Source organism: Rhipicephalus microplus, chromosome X, assembly GCF_043290135.1.
Source record: "Rhipicephalus microplus isolate Deutch F79 chromosome X, USDA_Rmic, whole genome shotgun sequence".
Taxonomy (NCBI): Eukaryota; Metazoa; Arthropoda; class Arachnida; order Ixodida; family Ixodidae; genus Rhipicephalus; species Rhipicephalus microplus.
The window spans coordinates 393219314-393240469 of NC_134710.1; the positions used below are offsets into that span (position 1 = coordinate 393219314).

The 21156-nt window shown below is 45.8% G+C and overlaps 1 protein-coding gene across 1 annotated transcript; it reads right to left on the bottom strand.

The window, feature by feature from the left end:
* Positions 1–2032: 2032 nt before the first annotated feature.
* LOC142776452 (uncharacterized) lies at positions 2033–3010 on the bottom strand. The gene is made up of 2 exons (XM_075880158.1): positions 2693–3010; positions 2033–2564 (listed from the first exon to the last, which is right to left on the bottom strand). The coding sequence occupies exons 1-2, from the start codon at positions 2829–2831 to the stop codon at positions 2260–2262; spliced, it is 444 nt and encodes a 147-aa protein (XP_075736273.1). The 5' UTR covers positions 2832–3010; the 3' UTR covers positions 2033–2259.
* Between the last annotated feature and the right edge of the window lie 18146 nt (positions 3011–21156).

The window sequence follows — 21156 nt, forward strand, 5'->3', positions numbered from 1 at the left end:
TTGCATTTTTTCTAATGCCTCCAAGAGCGGCGTGACTTGGGACCTACTCTGGCGCTTCCTTTTTGGCGTTGTGCTGCTCCGAACTTTGGATGCTGTGTTGCACTCGACTGGGACTGCTGCATCTTGAGGTGCTTCAGTGATGCTGGTGCTGTTGAAAGTAATTGTACAGGTGCCATGTCATTTCCAGGCTACAGCACAAATTAAGTAATTTTTACTTACTCTGGACTTGCACTAGGCAGGATTGTTTTTCCAGGCTCCAAGAGCAGCCTTGGATTTACACTATGTTCTTTTTCCAAGACTTCTGCCAGCTCTCTGTAATAGACACTATGAGAATCACTGAAGATATGAAGACACAATCGTAACTTACTCTTCATATTCACAGTTCACACGGTGGTGACCTGAAGAATTGTTGTCTTTTTTTGACTTTTTATATGCTCTGTCCAGCGACTTCCATTTGTTTTCCACTTGTGTGGCAGTCACGTTGCACAAGAACTCCGTATTGATGGCCTCAGCCAACTTCTTCCACAGAAGCCTTCTTGTGCTAAACAAAAAAGCAAAGCACAGTTAGTAGGAAAGAAGGAAGCGACGTAACGTGACCCAAGTCTTGCAGTAGCACATGAACCTTTCCTTAGTACTTCATATGTGTAGCTTTCAGGGATAATTGCTAGGGATGTTCGATTATTCGAAAATTTTGGATAATGAATCAAACAGCACTGTATTCGGTTCCTAAGTCGAATCGAATTGCACATATTCTAAGTAACAAATATTCTTTTAATAATCGGCACTGGCGGGAGAACCCCAAAACAACGAAACAGCTACAAGTCATTCTTTCAATCCCTAATGTGACCTGTACGCAGCCCAAGCTTTTGCAAGACTACCTACACTATATTGATTGTCGAATGAATGCGCTTCTGAAAGCTCCATTCTTGCTCAATTTTTACTGCACTTTAGCTGTATCGCATTTATCAGCTCCTGTCTTCGTCTTGTAATAACCAAAGGTGGGAACTACGAGTGCTTGCAGCTTCACGACTAGCAACAGATACAAGTTTTGCGTTTGCGTAAATTGTTCTTGCAGATGTAAATTTCAACGCCCATTGTTATCCGCTTTTAGTGCGCAGGCCATGTTGTGATGACGGGTTGATCTGCTCCGTTACATATTTAGTTGTATCTGCAATGTTTGGTTGTAAATTGTTTTGTTTTTGTGTCCCAATTTTATTTAAAGTGAGGTGACAAAGTCTCACGTTGATAACGCTAGTCAATGCCGTAGTTGAACCTACAATTACAAAATGTTACGAATATTCTAGTTCCTGCTGCATACGAGATTACCTTAGTTTTCGTAATTGTGGTATTTTGAGTAGATTCAAACTGACTGTAATGGCCTTTGTCGAAAGTTTGTGACTATTTGTTTCAAATAAAATGTTCTGTTCTAAGGCTGTTTTGAAAATGGTCTACTTACTATTCAAACAGTATTCAATTACTATTTGTATTCTATTTGGTGCCATTACTATTTGACTCTTACTTGATTAGGTTCCGAAATTCACTATTCACACACTTCTGATAACTGCGAACGTTCTTTTTGTGCGGGAAGCATTATGTTGGAGAAGTTGAACATTGTGTAAATCACTCTTTTGGATCATAAAGCTTCACTAAGGAGACAGCCATATTCTAACCTGTCTTTGCATTGTAAAACATGCAGCTGCGCAACCTTGTTTGCTGACACGACGGCGCAGTCTAGGTTCAAAGATAGGGTAGCACGTGTCAAGAAGCATATCTCTTTTAACAATGAGCTGCACCATCTTGAAAAGTGGCAGTGCGAGAGAAATGCGGACAGACAGTGAAGACACAAGGACTGCAGGGCGAGACTTGCTAGAGATGTGCCTCAGAATAACAACATGCAATTCCCTCTAGTGCAAATTCTCAAGGCAGCACTACACTTGCAACATGGCTTGAGCTTGGAGGTGCTGCACCTTTTCGGCAAGACAGCGGTTGTGCAATGCCCAACACAAAAGCACCGTCGCTGTTTTTGAAGATCACTTGACTTAATGAAACATTACGAATGCCTTCGTTGTGTATATATGTGCGTGACTATACATACTGTTTGTGTGTATATGTAAACGTATATGTCACAGTCAGGCGCATAGCCAAAATTTTTTTTCAGTGGGGGGGGGCAGTAAAATGTAAATTGCTGGCAGTAAAATGTAGGCAACAATAACCATCGCCATTGTGAACTTCATGCGCCCTTATCTTGTTGGTGCTTGCCTAGAGTGAAACGGAATAATAAAAAGCTGCAAATAATTTTGGACATAGGATGACATACCGAAGTGCCCTGGTTTTTCCCACCAAGTCCTTCATTTCCGAGTATTTGGCGATGAAGAACCTTGTTTTTCGGGCGCTCCAAAGCTCTTCCACATCTTCAGCCGACGCGGCTGCTGCTGGAAATGCGGCTAAAGCCCCATCGCTGTCAACGTCGCCGTCGCAGGCAGGAGAAGGCGTCGGCGGTTGTGCCGGAGGGGGGTCATTTTCACGATTCCCTGCCATGAACCGCAACGTAACGCGCTTGCCGTCTGCAAGGGCGAAAACCAAGATTAAAAATACCGACATAGCATAAGCAATGCTACGAGGCTGTTTGCTGACCGACTACGACTCCTGGCCGCTAACCACGTTTTTTGGCAATGCATGCAGCCTGACTTACCTGATGCCTCATAGACGTAACCGTTGGCGTCCGTCATAAATGACCCGTCGGGATTGTGAAGTGCCTTAACTTCCTTTTGAACGCCCTGAACAACTATTTGCAACGTCGTCTGCTCTGGCCTTGGGGGGACGCCCGCCATGCTGCACTACTCTGCACCTGCTTTGGAGTGCGTGCACGCCGGTACAGAACTCGTCAGGAACTAGGCTTACACCTAGACAAAACGAGGGAGCCAGTGCAGAGGGTGCGACAGAGGGCGCGCGCTGCTCCGGCAAAACGAGGACGAAGGTGCTGCACCCTTTGAACTGGTTCAGCCGGTGCAGCCAAAACGAAGAGACCAAACGAGTGACGTCAGGGCCTCTCCTTACCTTTTCCTTCCTCCGTGGCCTCTCCTTACCTTTCCTTCCTCCGTGACTAGAGGGCACTCTAGCGCTGCGATCGTTCAGAGACCATGGGAATGATGGGTAGTAGTACACACATTTGCCTATAATAGTCTTCGTACTTGTGGGCGGCGAATCGTACTTGCGGCTTTGTTACGATTAAGTTTTGAAAGTAAGAACAAACCCTTTTGAACTTAGGTACTTGACTTGAAATAGTAAGCTTAAAAGAATAAGGTTGTGAAGCGCTAACGGTGAACATTTGCTAATTTATGTTTTCGTGAAAAAATAGCTCCAAGCCACGCAAACACACACGGAGCCAGAAGCAGGCCAGAAGTACGAAAATTAGACAAATGTGTGTACTACCCATCATTCCCATGCTCGCTGAAGCGCCGTGTGTTGCAACTCCCATAGACACTAGCGCCAGAGTTCCCTCTAGTAAGTATTGTCATTGCCTTCTCTATAAGTTATAGAGAAGGCACTGGTATTGTGGGAAACTCTATGGAGGAAATGACATCATGGCGGCCATAATCACCAAGCACAATGGCGGCGTTGCTATCGTTACGTGTTGCGCATTGGAGCTGCTAGGTCTAGCAGTGAGCGGCCGCGGCTGGCGGTGGCATGTGTGCCTCCCCAGGTCTCCGTGCTCTGCGCCACGTTATTGTTTACGCAGTATTTTCCTGGGAGTTACTGTACTCTTAGCAACGTTTACAAATCCTTTTGCCCATCACGGGCTTTCAACAGTGCGTAGAACGAGTGCTTGTAGTACCCATGTGTCGTGTGGCGGATGACGCGGATGAAGCAATTAGTGTTCAGCGAAATTGCGTTCGGTACCATGACGAAGCGGAACGACGACGAACGCCTTGCAGGTCAGTGACGGTTGGGCAATGCTCCTGCTTGTGACAACAAACAACGCTGTTGAGCCCAGCAAGACGCCGTGAGGACCATGTGCACATACGTAGTTTCGTGTTGTGTGTGTACAGTAACAACTTGCATGTGCGTATTAAAACACCTTTTCTGTTCCGCTTGGTACACTCTCCACCAGCATTGCATGTAATCTCAACGTAACAGCAACCACGTTCAACTATCACTAGCAGCGTGCTCAAAGTCAACACGGAATGCGTTGACACCGGGGAGTTTCACGCGGAACACGGACACAGTGGCCGGACGCTGCATCGGCCGCGTGGCGGAAGGCAACCGTAGAAGACGCATGACCGATCGTGTTGTCTGTACAGTTGCTGAATTAATGACGTGAAAACACTCACCGTTGTCAGTGCATCTAGCACGCGTTCTCTTGTACTTGCTTCGTTGTCGGTGAGCTGTTACCCGCTGTTAATACTGGGACGAAATGATTTCGCCGAAGGTGTCGCGCTGGCTCTGAGTGATGAGCCCAGTTCCATTAGTTTCGGATCGTCACGACACACGCGCTGCGCAGCCCACGTGCTTTCCGAGCCGGAGAGGGAGTCGCGCCTTCTGCTTCGCATTCATATGTAAACAAGAGAGGAGAATTTGCCTACTCAATATGGCCGACTTCCGGCTTCATCGCGGCTTCACAACGAGTGACGTCAGGGCCTCTCCTTACCTTTTCCTTCCTCCGTGGCCTCTCCTTACCTTTCCTTCCTCCGTGACTAGAGGGCACTCGCGCTGCGATCGTTCAGAGACCATGGGAATGATGGGTAGTAGTACACACATTTGCCTATAATAGTCTTCGTACTTGTGGGCGGCGAATCGTACTTGCGGCTTTGTTACGATTAAGTTTTGAAAGTAAGAACAAACCCTTTTGAACTTAGGTACTTGATTTGAAATAGTAAGCTTAAAAGAATAAGGTTGTGAAGCGCTAACGGTGAACATTTGCTAATTTATGTTTTCGTGAAAAAATAGCTCCAAGCCACGCAAACACACACGGAGCCAGAAGCAGGCCAGAAGTACGAAAATTAGACAAATGTGTGTACTACCCATCATTCCCATGCTCGCTGAAGCGCCGTGTGTTGCAACTCCCATAGACACTAGCGCCAGATTTCCCTCTAGTAAGTATTGTCAGTGCCTTCTCTATAAGTTATAGAGAAGGCACTGGTATTGTGGGAAACTCTATGGAGGAAATGACATCATGGCGGCCATAATCACTGAGCACAATGGCGGCGTTGCTATCGTTACGTGTTGCGCATTGGAGCTGCTAGGTCTAGCAGTGAGCGGCCGCGGCTGGCGGTGGCATGTGTGCCTCCCCAGGTCTCCGTGCTCTGCGCCACGTTATTGTTTACGCAGTATTTTCCTGGGAGTTACTGTACTCTTAGCAACGTTTACAAATCCTTTTGCCCATCACGGGCTTTCAACAGTGCGTAGAACGAGTGCTTGTAGTACCCATGTGTCGTGCGGCGGATGACGCGGATGAAGCAATTAGTTTTCAGCGAAATTGCGTTCGGTACCATGACGAAGCGGAACGACGACGAACGCCTTGCAGGTCAGTGACGGTTGGGCAATGCTCCTGCTTGTGACAACAAACAACGCTGTTGAGCCCAGCAAGACGCCGTGAGGACCATGTGCACATACGTAGTTTCGTGTTGTGTGTGTACAGTAACAACTTGCATGTGCGTATTAAAACACCTTTTCTGTTCCGCTTGGTACACTCTCCACCAGCATTGCATGTAATCTCAACGTAACAGCAACCACGTTCAACTATCACTAGCACCGTGCTCAAAGTCAACACGGAATGCGTTGACACCGGGGAGTTTCACGCGGAACACGGACACAGTGGCCGGACGCTGCATCGGCCGCGTGGCGGAAGGCAACCGTAGAAGACGCATGACCGATCGTGTTGTCTGTACAGTTGCTGAATTAATGACGTGAAAACACTCACCGTTGTCAGTGCATCTAGCACGCGTTCTCTTGTACTTGCTTCGTTGTCGGTGAGCTGTTACCCGCTGTTAATACTGGGACGAAATGATTTCGCCGAAGGTGTCGCGCTGGCTCTGAGTGATGAGCCCAGTTCCATTAGTTTCGGATCGTCACGACACACGCGCTGCGCAGCCCACGTGCTTTCCGAGCCAGAGAGGGAGTCGCGCCTTCTGCTTCGCATTCATATGTAAACAAGAGAGGAGAATTTGCCTACTCAATATGGCCGATTTCCGGCTTCATCGCGGCTTCACAAGTGACGATAGTTATAGCGCGAAAATAAAACGACGACACAGAGACAAGAAGGACACGAAAGACACGAGCGCTAACTTTCAACTTTCGTAACTAAATCGAGCTTCGCGTCTGTCATTATCGCCAGGTGACCTAGCTGGCCTCGACTAGCAAAAACAATGTCAATCAAGTAAAGTTTGCATCGTTTATTGCGAGTGTCTAAGCCGGTACAACCAATGTATACAGTCAGGTCCGAACAAAACAAGTCACTCATACATATCAAAAGCTTTCAACCCATGTGTAAAGACTTTCGAAAGCTAACAAGCATATGCATATAACTGAACATCGAGATTGCTGAATGAAAGTCGCGGCGTTGGAGTTTAATAGCGTGGCTTCAGGACAAGGGTCCGATTCTGCCGTCAGATGCGGCGCTTGCCGTGTAGTGTTGATCTTGAAGTGAAGTGAATGCATGATGCGGAATCCGGAAGGAAGCTTGCACATTGCCGATAGCTCGAAAAGTGATAGCAATGTAGTTTTGCTAAATTTGTTAGATAAGCAGTTGCGGATGCGTGCAGTTCTGAATCTTTCTCGCTCTGCAATGCTACATTGAGTACTTCACAATCGTGCAATGTCGTGTCGACAGGGTAGGCACTAGTTTTAATTCTCAGCCGTGAGCCCATATCATAGATAATATGTATTTAGGTAATGGGCCTAAAAATATTTCGGGCTTGCTACATTTATTGTTAGAGTTATGTTACACAGTTACTACAGCTAGAATTCCTTGTCGCGGGTAATGACTGGTCTGCTGAGTATGCAGCGAACATGTATGCTTAAGGAATAGTTATGAGGTGTGTGCTTACAGATCAAAAAGGCCCAATTCTAAGAAAATAAGCTTTAGGCATGAATTTTACAATTTTCTTCTTTGTACATCTATGTTGGTGCTCTTACAGTACCAACAGCTGTGAGCACAATCTATCTGCTCAGCTGTGAGCACAATCTCTTTTTTGCATAGACATATCGATAGAACTTGAGCACTCTCTTGCAAGCAAGCACTCCTGAAATCAATTGGTGGTACGTGATGTGAATCTGTCCAAATACTGGATCAATAAAGGTCACATTTATTACACACTTGCTATTGTATTTACTTTTTCAGTATACTTGTGCTTGAAAGCTTAAGTTGTTTTCTCCCAGCTGCTTTTAGAGGTTAGGACTAGAAATATGTACTATCTTACAGTGTGGCTGTGGATAAGTCAAGATCATGTATGTTTCAACTACCTGTGCAATTTCCAAGATTTTTTTTTCATGACGGTAGTGCACAAAATTTCACTTTCTAGTGGTAGACACTAAAGCAATGACAATTTAAACAGAAGCAGATGTGCTCAAAGAACTCTGGGACGTTTCCCTGCTATAGGAAAAAAAAACAGTGCCACATCCAATGAACACAATCTTGCGCTTCACGACAGCATTCACGTCTTTGATGAAGCTGGGCTGCAAGTGCTCATCATCTTTATGATTTATTATTTTAGGGGCCCTTTGAACATGTGTGCAAAGCTGAAGCAATTGAGTGCAGCCTTATGAGCTTTGGCACATTTTTTGTAAACTTGTATGAGCTAAACACAGTTAATTAAGACAGAACAGTTCTGGGTGTAGCTCGTAAACTGTCACAAGGCACAGCTAAATGTCGGAAGGCCTGTTAATGCCCCTCACTGTGGGGGTGTTCGTTTTATAATGCAATTAATAATTTCTGACGATTCACATGCCAACTTTGAAGTGATCATGAGTCTTACAGTAGTGGGTAAATTTAGATTGATTCTGGCTTCCATGGGTTAAAACAAATGACATTGTAGCCTCGCAGGAGACAAGACTGCTTGTCAAAACATTTGCTCTGACACTTCATGTTCACAGATTTTTCATATTTTCATGCTTCCATCTTTTAAGGGTCAGTTTAGTTCACCTGCACCAATCAGAACTGGTTCACAGCTGTGCACGAGAAGTTCAGAACTTGTGCAGCACCAGTTCAGCAGTGCAGCATCACAAGTGAATGACAAGGTGGAATCCTCGTTTTTGTTTGCTTAATTTAGTGAGGTGCAAACATCTTGGCGAAACACACCCCGTTTATAGAGGTGGGTACGGCACCTACGTCTAATGCTATGTCGTTTGTTAAGCTGTGCATGCAGCTGCACTAAACCAGCGCCGTCAGAGTAGGAGGTACAGGAAAATCATGAACTGGTTTTAGTGCTGTACCTCTCCTGTGCTTTTTTAAATGAATGGCACAGTTTAGAAGATGCCATTGCTGCACCACTGAAACGAATGGCGAGGTGCAGCACTTTGTAAAATGAATCATGTGGTGCAGGCGAATTGAACAAACCCTTAAGCACACAAGCGTCTAATATTTCACTCCCATCGAAATATGGCCACTGTGGCTGGGCTCAAACCTGTTTTGTTGAGCTCAGCAGTGCCACACAATCTAACTAATAGTGTTACAGTTTCAACGTTATTGAAGTGTAGATTCCATGCTTGTGGCCAATATAAAGCGCCCTTCCACGATATGCGTGGCAAAATATTCACAAATACAACATTGCATGTGTGAGGTTCGAGATGACTTGTTGTAGTGGACATTAAGATGTTTCAATGTGCTTGCAGAGTGGACATTCGGGGGTAGTCATCCGGTCATTGCATGGCAGTCTGGAAAAACAAGTAACATCACCAGATATCAATGCATGAAATCAATGCATTGAATTTTCCAAAGTAAACAAATAAACTCAGTTAACTAGTAAGCAGCAGTATTTTATACATATATGTAATCGCACCTAATAAGTGTATCACTCAGGGCTGCTTCTTCGCAAGGCATGTCATGTAACAAGTTTCTTGCCCATTGTACACAGCTGCTTCCATGTCAGGTGGGCCAGGAGGCTGTGACAGAAAAAGAAGTATTTCTTATTTATGTGACGCTTTCTTTGTCACACTATAGCAAAACCACACCATATACTTAAGTGATGTTTCTCAAATGCGACTGCGATAAACTATTAACTCGTAGGTTTTTCGTACTACATGGGCTAGCTACAAAGACACATGCGAGGCGACAGTGATGTATTTGCCTTCTTTCATCACAACGTCCTGTTTGGTGTTACGTGGCGATAGAATTTTAGAATTAACTATTCAGTCAGCGACTCGTTCCCACGTGAAGCCACACCACTAGTAGTTTTTCCGGTGACAGATTGAGACGTTAAAAATTTTTCAAATTTAATAGTGCAATACGCTGCCACCGTGTGACGCCTACGCAATCATTGGCAAAAAAAGACACAAAAAAACTACATATGTTGAAATGAACCAACTAGCCCAGCAAGCAACCGTCCTTAAAAAAACTGAAATGGTTTCTACTCACCGGCCCGGGCTTGCAACGGGTGTTCATCCGATGAAAGCTTCAACGGTCGCTTTGTTCTCCGGAAGTCACTTGAATTCCCTTCGCGAAAGCATTTGGACGAGTCAAAATTAACAGAACGAGAAAGAGTGTGTCGGTCGGCAGAGGCTCGAAATATTTACAGCGAAACGAAAGTGCAAGATACATCCGATTGTACCGCGAGCCGTTACGTGCCGTCTACAGTGGCTAGAATAGAAAAGTGTGATGAACGCGCCGGCTTGCGCATAATGCCTTGGGAGAAAACCGCCAGGTAGGGATAGCACACGTTTGCGTTGAATTCGGCGGATTCAAGATCCTGCAAGGTCGGTTGGTGCAGAAGCAGCGTGCAATCAGAGATAAGTTTCTCTTCATTTCTTTGTGTTTGTGAACACCGTTATTATTTTTTTTCTCTCCTAATCAATAATTAGCGTTGCGAGTACTGTAGGCGTGGGACACGGGCAACGTTTTAGTGACGTTGACCACGTGAACGAGCTAGGCGGCTGTTTTGAAGAAGGTCGGGGCGCCCGGTTATTTGTTAAAGAGCTAGAGCCGAACACGAAGGGGACCTAGTGAGAAGCTACTAGCGAAATTGAACACGTATGTGTGCGGTGTAGGCAGCAGCTTCAAACAGTTGTTGAGGTACGAGAGTTAACGGAGGCGGCTGGATAGTGGGATTAGGGTTGAACGTAGGCCTGTCGGGCTCTCGGTCCGATCGTCGGGCGGGCGATGGCTAAGGAGGCTAGGAAAACCACGAGCGAGAGTAAGCTGGTGCAGTGCGAAGAATGCAAGTGCTGGTGATACTTAGATGAGACAGCATTCACGAGTTTGGCCGACGCGCAGAAGGCGAGTTTCGTGTGCAGGCTGTGCGAGGCACTGAAGGCGGCCGTGCAGCACATGGAGGTTAGCATCAAGGGGCTTCTGGGGGAGCTTAGGGCAGAACGGGAGCGGGAGGAGGCTACTGCCAGCCTATTAGAGCAAATGAAGGGCGACCTTCGAAAAGAACGGGAAGGCCGGACCGAGCTAGAGCAGCGGGTAAAGGAGCTAATGGCACTTTGTCCCGGCCCTGAGCGGTGTGATGGAAGGCGTGGGTAGCAGAAAAGGCGACAGGCAGGAAGGAACAGGCGAGAAGGGAGGTCAGGGGGCCACAGTGTCTGGCCACAGCACGGAGGCTCCGAGAACATACAGCTCGGTGGCGCAGCAGTCTTCAAGCAGGGCAGAAACACAGGACAGACAGCAGAGAGAGAAACAGGTGAAGCAAACAGGGACGCCATCACAAACAGGAAGCCAGCGATTGGAGCGTAGAAGGGTCCTAGTGGTGGGGGACTCTAACGTGGCCAGGGTTAGGGATGGCGTCTTCAAGACAGTGAAGGAAGATGGGAGAGTCAGGGTGGAGGCCTAGTCGGGCAAGAACATGGTGGATGCACTGGCCAAAGCTCAGGGGGTTGCAGAAAACAGCATGGAGGGCGAAAATCTAGTCATTATTCATGCTGGGCTCAATGATGTGTTAAAGGGCAAGAATCAGAACCTTCAGAGAAATATAGAGGGTGGGATGCGTAAGCTCCAAGAAGCCTCTGGGAGTGTGCATGTGACCATATGCACAGTCCCAGAGGTCTGGGGGCAGTCTCGTGGGATAGAAAGGAGGGTAGTGGAGGTCAATTGTGTGATCAAGGGTTTGAGCCGGCAACTCGGATACAGCGTAATGGAAGTTAACCAAGACGTGGACGAGCCCAGCGCTCGCCCCTTTGCACAGGATGGCATTCACTACAGTGGTGCGATGGGCAGGAGGGTCGGTAACAGAATGGGTCGCCAAGCCATAGCTTTTTAGGGGTACCCAGAGCCCTGAGGCCAACAGTGTCGCCAAAGACGAACCTAAAGGGACACAAATATTCAAGCCACACAAAGTCCGTGGGAGGAGAAATCGACGTAAGCACAAGGGCCGACCTAAGTCAGACGTAGGCTATATTAACATGCAGGGTGGCAGGAATAGGTTAAAATGGGAAGAGATAGAAGAGCAGTTGAGGCAAGAGGAGCTGATGGTATATGGGGTTGTGGAGACACATTTTCGGGACATGGAGCAACCACCCTGCGATCCGGACTACGTATGGGAATATTGCAATAGAACAGAAGGCACCAAAAAGGGGGGTGGAATCGGTGCATTTATACACAGAAGCATGGGTTGGCAAAGACTGAAGCAGGGATGCATGGAACATTTATGGTTAAGAGGGAAAGTAGCTGGGCAGATGACACTCCTTGGTTTGGTGTGCTTGTGGACAAAAGCAAAGGCCAGGGAGGAAAACCAGGCAATGGTGGAGTGTATATCAAAGAACATTGAGGAATTAGGAGGAGAGTGCGAGATAATTATAGTAGGAGATATGAATACACACATAGAATATATAGATGGGTATACTGACTCAACAGGCAAATCGATCATGGCTATGTGCAAAAGGCATGATTTGGACATTTGCAACAGTACTGAGAAGTGTGAAGGGCAAATAACATGGGATGTAGGAAGGCTGCAGTCAACGATAGATTACACACTGATGTCACATAATATGTATGATAAGCTCAGCGGAATGCGCATAGATGAATGTGGCTCCAAAAGTCTGGGTAGTGATCACAAACTTATCAAGCTAAGTTTTGGAAGAGCAGTGAAAGTGGGAAGGAGGCAAGATGAGCAACTACAGGAAAAATTTTATTCAGAAAAGCAAATAGAAATAACTATTAAACAAATTGAGAAAGTAATCACTGAGGGTAATAAAACAGTGTGGACATACACAAATCTAATTAGACTGTTTGGACTAGAGCTTGCTAAGGCACGTGACAAGTCACCCGGAAAAGAAGACACAAGCCCAAGAGTTGGTGGGATGAGGAAGTTAAGAGAGCCATAGCAAAACGTCTGGAAGCCTCTAGGGAACACAGACATGCTAAGCAACGCGGTGAACCGACTGATGATGTTGAAAGAAGATGGGAAATCTTTCTAAGCTCTAGAAAGAAAGCATCCTTCCTGATCAATTAAAGGATTAGAAAAAAGGGTGCTCAGTGGCTGGCAGAAGTACATAAAAAGGACAGAAAGGCAGCTGCGAAATTTTGGAACCATCTAAACTCCCTAAGAAATGAAACAAACCTAGAGCAGAGGTTTATAACTACAGCTCAAGGTGCTAGGATTGAAGGGGACGAAGCTAGTGAATATATAAGAACAAGGGTGACAGACAAATTTCAACAAAGTGCCTTATGCACCACAATAGACAGGGATGGATCAAGTGGCACAATGGCTCCATTTTCACGATAGTGGGAAAGGGCTGAGATGAGGGTTCCAAGTAGTACATCAACAGGCCCAGATGGCATTCCAATTATGCTGATAGACATTGGGTCGGAAGCCTAAGCGGACTTTGAGAGAGGCAGTGAGCAGAACAATAATCGATGGTGAAGTCCCTGATGGATGGAAACTTAGCAGGATAGCATGATCTATAAAGAAAAGGGGGACAAAGCTGATATAAGCAACTACCGTCCTATACATCAGTGGTCTACAGGCTGGCGATGCAGATTATAAAGGAAAGACTGCAGGCATGGATAGAGGATGAGGGGGAGCAGGGGGAACTGCAGATTGGGTTTCGGAAACACAGGAGGTTTGAAGACAATCTGTTCTCACTGATGCAGTGCATCGAAATAGCGGAAAAGGAACGCAGGCCCTTGTGGCTAGCATTTTTGGATATCAAGAGAGCGTACGATAGCGTGGTTCAAGAGGACTTGTGGGGAATACTAGACACACTAGGTTGTGGAAGGTGGAGTCACTAATATTTTAAAGAAAATCCATAAAAGTAATAAGGTAGTTAAAAAGTGGGAAAAACAGGTATCCAAGCCCACAGAGGTGAAACGGGGACTTAGGCAGGGGTGTCCACAGTCACCTTTGTTATTCATGATGTACCTACAAGGATTAGAGGCCAAATTAGAGGGAAGTGGACTTGGCTTCAACCTCTCTTTAGTCAAACAAGGAAAACTCATTGATCAAGCACTACCAGCATTAATGTACTCAGATGATATAGTGCTAATGGCCGACAACAAGGAATATTTGCAGAGATTGATAGACATCTATGGTAATGAGGGAGGTAGGTTAGATTTTAGATTCAGTAACGAAAAATCAGCAGTCATGATTTTGAATAATAATGAAGGTAGTGAGCTTAGAATACAGGAGGTCACACTAGAGATAACAGATAAATACAAATATCTGGGCGTATGGATAAGCAATGGGACCAAGTACCTAAGGGAACACGAAATATACGTGATGACTAAAGGTAACAGGAATGCAGCAGTGATAAAAAATAGGGCACTGTGGAATTACAATAGGTATGATGTTTTTATAGGAATATAGAAAGGGGTCATGCTTCCTGGGCTGACGTTCGGCAATGCGGTCTTGTGCATGAGATCAGAAGTTCAAGCAAGATTAGAAATTAAGCAACGTGGAATAGGTGGGCTTGCTTTAGGAGCTCATGGGAATACACCAAGTCAGGGAGTACAAGGTGATATGGGTTGGACATCATTTGAGGGCAGGGAAGCTAGCAGCAAGATCAAATTCGAGAAGCGATTGAGGGAAATGGGAGAGGAGCGGTGGGCTAGGAAGGTTTTCAGCTACTTGTACATGAAGAATGTCGATACAAAATGGAGGAAGCGAACCAGGAAATTGACTGGTAAATACTTAGAAAACAGCAGGTGGCCAAACCAAAAAGAACTATCGGTTAAGAAGAAAGTAAAGGAAACGGAGACTGACATGTGGAGAATCGGCATGATTAAGAAGTCCGCACTAGAGATCTATCGAACTTTTAAGGAGGAAATCGCCAAGGAAAGGATCTGTGATAATACTCGGGGTAGTTCTCTACTGTTTGAGGCCAAGGCGGGAGTATTGCGAACCAAGACATATCGGGCCAAATACGAAGGGGTAAACACAGTATGCAGTGTGTGTGGAGAGGAAGAAGAAACTGCCGAACACTTGATAATGTTCCGTAAAGGGCTTCACCATAGTTCAGGATGATGGCGCAGAGTTTTTCAAAGCACTGGGGTTGAGAAACAGGGAGGGCAAAATAGACTTTAAGCGGGTAGACTTAACTAGAAGGAGGTTATCTGATTGGTGGCTAAAGTCAAGGCACGAGTGAAAATTAAATCCTTCACTGCAAAGTACGAATCCTCAACCTCACTATTTAAAGGAAAAAGAAAGATAAATCTAATGATTAGTTCACTAAGTATTACGGCTAGGTGACGTTAGCCGCCGCCCGATCTAAGGGGTACAGCCACATTCATCTATCTATCTATCCATCCGTTAACTGATTGGTGGCTAAAGTCAAGGCGCGAGTGAAAATTAAAACATTACTGTAAAGTACCAGTCCTATACTTCACTATTTAAAGGAAAAAAAGATAAATCTAGTTGTTGGTTCACTAAGTATTGCTGCTAGGTGGCGTTAGCCACTGCCCGATCGAAAGGGTACAGCCAGTACAGCCACATTAATCCATCCATCCAACGTCACCCAACTTTCAAGCCGGCGATGTGCTGCGCACAGACGGGAATCAGCCACGCGCGCGGGCAATCTAAAACATTTAAAATAGATTTTGTGGCTCAAATGGCGACGGTAAGACGGCACCACTGTATTGTATACGCGATCGTGCACGTAAAGTGCACGATCGATTCCAGTGCGCACACAACTAACACGCAGCGAGCGCACACATTTCAATTCATACACATTTAGTCCGATAACTAGAAAAGTCCATTGTCCTTCCGTATGAACGACACAACTTCTACAAACGTGGCACGATGCTTACAACACTAAAAACGAAAGTTCGCGTGTGTTCTCAGTGGACACAATGAGTAAGAACCAACGGAGCGTCAGTTGAGAGCTCCACATGTAAATACTATGCATTATTGATCAACAGTGAAGGGAAGATAAGTGAAAAGTGCCATGAGGTACATACGGCTATGCACGCGATTCGCACCGAGTTTACACTATAGCTGGGCATCGCACAGCTTTTTTAAAAACACGAAAAAAAGCAGTACTCCTGAATTGACTCGCTGCCGGCAGACAACACCTACCAGCTTCCACTCCGCCGGCGCCGCCACAGAACACCTCTTCCAAGACTGCCGTGGCGAGCGTCTGTTTGTCAATCGCGAAGTGTTTATCTACTTTTCCGCTAGGAGTTAGTGCGGGGATACAGTGCACTAGAAGAGAGCAGTGGGCTTACTCAACAGCTACTCTGACGCTTTTGGCGTCACATAAGAGAGATGGCGTCACAGGCACCTTCAATGGAAGCTTCACCTGCAGAAGCTGCTCACCGATGGCCGCTCGTAAAAGTTGGAACGTGCATTTATTCGATATTTGTAATAAACTTGCATGCTTTGACTGCCCTCTTATTATATTAGGAGCTTCTGGTGCTCTCGCTTGACAGTGTTTTTTTTTTCTTTTGCGATACAGCTGCCCGAAAATTAGTCCGATGGCAGCCGGTGCAGTCTGTGCATTTTCCTTTCTAGTGCGACGCAGCTAACGCTTTTTGTGTGTGTGTGGGTGGGTTTTGGAGGATGTGTGCTCGAGTTAGTAGAGTATTTCTGATAAGCAGTATATTTGTTCAGTCCACATCGAGTTTCCTCGAATATAACACCTCGTCGAAAAGGATGATGTATCCCACAAATTATGTTTTAATAAAGTGACCAAACGTACGGTTCATGCTGTGTAGACCAAACCTAAAAAGAATTCGCAACAAGATTATGCCCGCCCTATCACGACATAATTAGAAAACAGTGCACGTTCACTTCCTAGAAAAGCTTTATCATGCAGGCGTGCTGGCTGGGTGTGCGCCTTTATTATAAAGTGAAATTGTAGTGCTTAAATAACTTTTGTTCTGCTTCAGCTGTAGACCATGGCACAACAGTTTTCTGGGGGTTATTAATAATCATAATTATGCAGATACACGTAAGATAGGCATATGTAGAACGACATAGTGAAAAACTAAATAAAGATACACACGAAGCTTCTGCTACTGACATGAAGCTCTTATTTGCAAGAACTGAAGTACACCATCTAGCCAATGATTTACACAACTTATTCACTTCATGTGTGATGGCTCATCTTCAGCTGCTTGGCCCTCTGCCGCTTCCCGGCCTAATTGTCAGTGTTCAGTCCTTTCAAATTGAATGAAGACGTGTGACAACGTAAAAAGTAATTACTTTCGCTTTGAGGGTTGCTGCATGCACACTGCAACCAACTTCAATCGAGAGTCTGCACTGAACAATCGCCAGTATATCCATAATGCTGTCAGAGTGCAGCTTACGCTGGCAAAAACATTCTGTGAAAATATCCTCGAGCTTTTTCATGAAGCTGTACAGCTGACTTGAGGGATGAAGGAGGCCTCCTCGGTCACAAAAGTTGGTCAGCCGAACAAGTTGAAAACAGCCTCGGCGTGGATAATGGGTGAGGTATGCGCACTTTTTTTTCATCGATAATATGCCCAGACGCGGTTGCAAGAGGAGTTCGCAAACTGCGTTGGTGTCTTCCAGAAGCTTGTCCGCTCTGTGCTGGTTCTTCTCGCATTTTTTCGGCCTGTTTTCATCCTTCAGGACGCCAAACAATGACAGGTCCTGCTTACTCTTCACGAACACGTTGCCTGTTACACCCAAGCGCCTAACAGTGGTTTTGCCGTTGTCGCGGCATATGGTTACAGTATGCACTGCAAAGCATACTGTCATCTTGCATGGTGCGTAACGCTCAAAGCTGGTGGCGAAAACTCGGCGCAACAATGTCCACAACCACACAACGTGGCTCAAACTCTGTTGCTCTGCAGGACTTGACCGGCTCACAACCGGCTCAGCAGCAACGTCCCTCCCAAAATTCTTTTATTGATGGCGATGGCAGCGCCGCCGCTCGTACGACCAGATAACCACAAACGTGCGACATTTCTGGAGCCACCCCTCTGCATACCTCCGCCGTAGAGTGAGCCCACTGCCCCCTTCTAGTACACTGTAGCGGGGGTTTGCGATGCGGCGGCTAGAAGTGTGCGCTGGGACTTCAGCGCGCCGCCCACGCCAACTGATCGGCGCGCCGCCGCCGCCAATGTGTTTTTTGGGCGCGTCGTTTAATTTTTTTTAGTAAACCTGGCTTTCTTTGGCAGTTTATTTTGTCACCAGTAAATTGTTGGTCCTTTCTTCATTCTGCCCTCTAGTAAACGCATCGCAACCGATTTGCCTGCCGGTTACAGTTAAATACCTGGGTCAGAAAAAACGCAGGCCTGCGCGGAAGGCGCAACACAGTAACAGCGAAAGCTAGAAGAGCGGCCCTTCAGAGCCTTCAGGCCCTTCAGAGCAGGCGTGGCGTCGACTGCAGACCTTGTCTTACCCCAATCCATACATACTGTCCAAGATGAATGATGACACATACGCACCACAGCGCAGGTTCTGCGTCACCAAAACATCCGCGCGGTACCACATGGCATGGGAATACCCACACAATATACCTTTACAACACAGAGCACATCACAACACTGTAAGGTGGGAGGCAGCTCTGTCCAACTCGGATCAGAAGACCCAAGAGGCCCTCGTGAGACGAGCGATGACAGCGGCCCGTGCCAATGGGATCCTGGACTAAGGATCCCCCTCACCGACATTCCTTCCTCGGACACAAATAAATGTTTTATTCTCTCTCAGAGCCTTTTATAAACACTCATTGGGTAACTGCTGCAAGCACACTTGCTTGATACTCACCACGGCATTAAAATAAAAATTTCAGGGTAGTAGGCCGGCATCCGCTATGCTATTTTTTGTCATTTTTTCTGAGAAACGTGGTATCCGATAACATACGCAAAGGAATTTTGTGCCAATTGTTCATGCAGGGGCTGACGATGATGAGGAATTATGCCTGAAGTAGGTATGTGCCACAGTTAATAGCTGAACAAGAACAATATCTTGTAATGGGTTGGAGCATTGGACGACCCACTCGTTACGCTATTCGCATTGTGTGACGACTGGTTGTTCTTTCACGGCCGCTGGATGAAAGATCGCACAATGCGCTCTTTCAGCCAGCGGCCGTGGTTGTTTTGATTTTTTAAAACGCTATATAAGTCGTATTAACGCGATTGCTTTGCCGACATCAATCAAGCCTGTCTAAGGCAAGTTTGCCAAGAAGTCCCAAGCATCGGTGTGACTCAGTGGGAGAATACTGGGCAGGCACCCGTGGACCCGGGTTCAAGCTCCACTGTGTCGTTGCTGCTAGGTCTTTTTTTTTTCCCTATGTGGTTACCGACACCGGTGGCGGCGGTGGACAACTGCGTGTGACCCGAGTTGTGATCTCATATCAGCTATCACTCTAAAACTTGTTCAGTACTCTAATAACGTAGAAAGGTAGGATTTGACTCAAAATAAACGTTAATTTGAAGCTACTTTCAAGTTCACTGTAATTAAGCGAATACAGGTTGGTACCAGTGCCAACGGCGGTGTTTGGCGAAGACATATACCAACATATTCTGGCTGACGATCGAGTCTACATACTCCCTTTCACACCATATGTAGTAATAAAAGGTATGGAAGGTTGGTATTGGAATAACAATACGACTGTGAAAGCGAGTGAAGGAAAATTTATAGTTCAAAGGGTAAGATCGGCGCTAGTTCATGTAGAAGGCCCCTTATGTAATGCCCCTTCAAGAAAGGGGGTCCTTTAAGGTAATGAACTGAACTGAATGCGTTTGAAAGCAGCTGCTTATAATTGCTTATAAACAAGCAAGAGCCAGCTGTTTGTGGCATGCGTATTTAGAAAAAAGTCTGCTAAAGAATTGGCACACAGCCTTTAATGAAGAGAGAAAGAGACGATCAACACAACAGATAAAGTATGCTCTATCAAACAAACGATCCAGTTGGCAGGTTCAGCAAGGTCGACCATTGGGCGAAATCAGGATTACCATAAACTTGTGTGAAGTACTGCACACAACATGAATGCATGCGGATAAAACAACAAGTACGTAATGTCTTGTGTATCCTTCGCTTTGTCATGCACTCGCCAGACAATCAAACCGAGTAATCTGCGCCTTACTTCACCCGTTTTCTATCAACTAAATTCGAGTGACTAAATCTAGATGCCGATTTTTCTCAACGGTGTTTGAAACAGTACATCACTAGCGCAACTTGCTGTGCGAGTTGCTTCAGAATATTCGGAAGAGGAATCCAACGAAAGATGCGAAGACAGCAAAAGAGAACAACCACACTGAACGAGCATTGGACTTCAAACACAATGTTAATTGCAGAAAGCCTACTCACACACAACCCAGCAGCGCTTGCATAAATAGGCTATCTGAGTCATTTCGCAGTTGCACACCTAACAGTGGACAGGTGTTAAGGTGTTACAAACAGCACATTTTCATGAAACACTAGAGCTTCGACGCTACCGTGAAATCAATATGTAGCCACGCGAATCCTTCATCTGTAAGGAAAACTCATGAGTGATTTACACATGACGTTTTGCCATGTTTTGTTTTATTTTATTTTGAAGGCTTTAAATGATTTACGTTCAAGCTTATTTTCATTATTTTGCCAATGACACTTATTGATTTGAAATCAGGGACGCACAGACATTGCAGTGCAGAGGTGAGTTTCCACCAGTACCTGTAGGGAGTATGATGAGGTGTTCACGCAGTCTGTCATTGAAGCTGATCGGCTCTTCTGACCTTTTTAGACATGACCACATGAGAAGAAAATTTCGGAACTCACGTACGTCTGCACTGCAAATGGTGTATGTGCGCGCCCATGATTTTAAATCAGGGTGTCATAAAAAAGGGAATTGAGAAGTAACATTTAGTATGAAAGTTGTGAAGCCCATCAAACTAGTAAAAAAGGCAACGTGACATATGTATGCGAACCCCCAATTTTCAGTCAACGGGCTCACGTGGCGTTGATATTTTGTCTTTGTGGAAATGTGCTGTTTGCGACACCTTGACATGCTTAATTCTTGGCTTTGTATTATTAATATGTGCAGCGTACTAGGCCCAGATAGCCCATTTATGATAACTGATGGTTCATACGTGGGGGAGGGGGGGGTTCTTTAATGAGCATTTAGTTATTAGCCCAGCACTTGTCTTGTCTGGTTCTTTCGCTGTTTTCGTGCTTTTGGTTGGTTTTTATAAAGTATAGTTCTCTAAAGATCATCACTTTTATTGTCATGCGAGTGACGTAACAACCATCCTCACACCCTTCCTCTTCTCCCGATAACTTCCCATCGTGCGCATATACAAAATGAATTCATCAACGCATGACGTGATCTATTTCACCAATCATCAACAAACTATACAGACCGATCAACCTCCTTTCAGCATGCCGTATTAGATATTGAGAAAGATAATCTGAATTGTGCGCCCCGCCACGGTGGTCTAGTGGCTAAGGTACTTGTCTGCTGACCCGCAGGTCGCGGGATTAAATCCCGACTGCGGCAGCTGCATTTCTGATGGAAGCAGAAATGTTGTAGGCCCGTGTGCTCAGATTGGGGTGCACGTTAAAGAACCCCAGGTGGTCGAAATTTCCGGAGTGCTCCACTACGGCGTCTCTCAAAATCATA

What these genes read in the sequence shown, in the direction of transcription:
- LOC142776452 (XM_075880158.1), bottom strand. Translation starts at nt 2,831, where the DNA reads ATGGCGGGCGTCCCCCCAAGGCCAGAGCAGACGACGTTGCAAATAGTT. An exon ending in TTACGTCTATGAGGCATCAG is followed by an intron (nt 2,565 to 2,692) that starts GTAAGTCAGGCT and finishes TCGCCCTTGCAG; the next exon opens with ACGGCAAGCGCGTTACGTTG.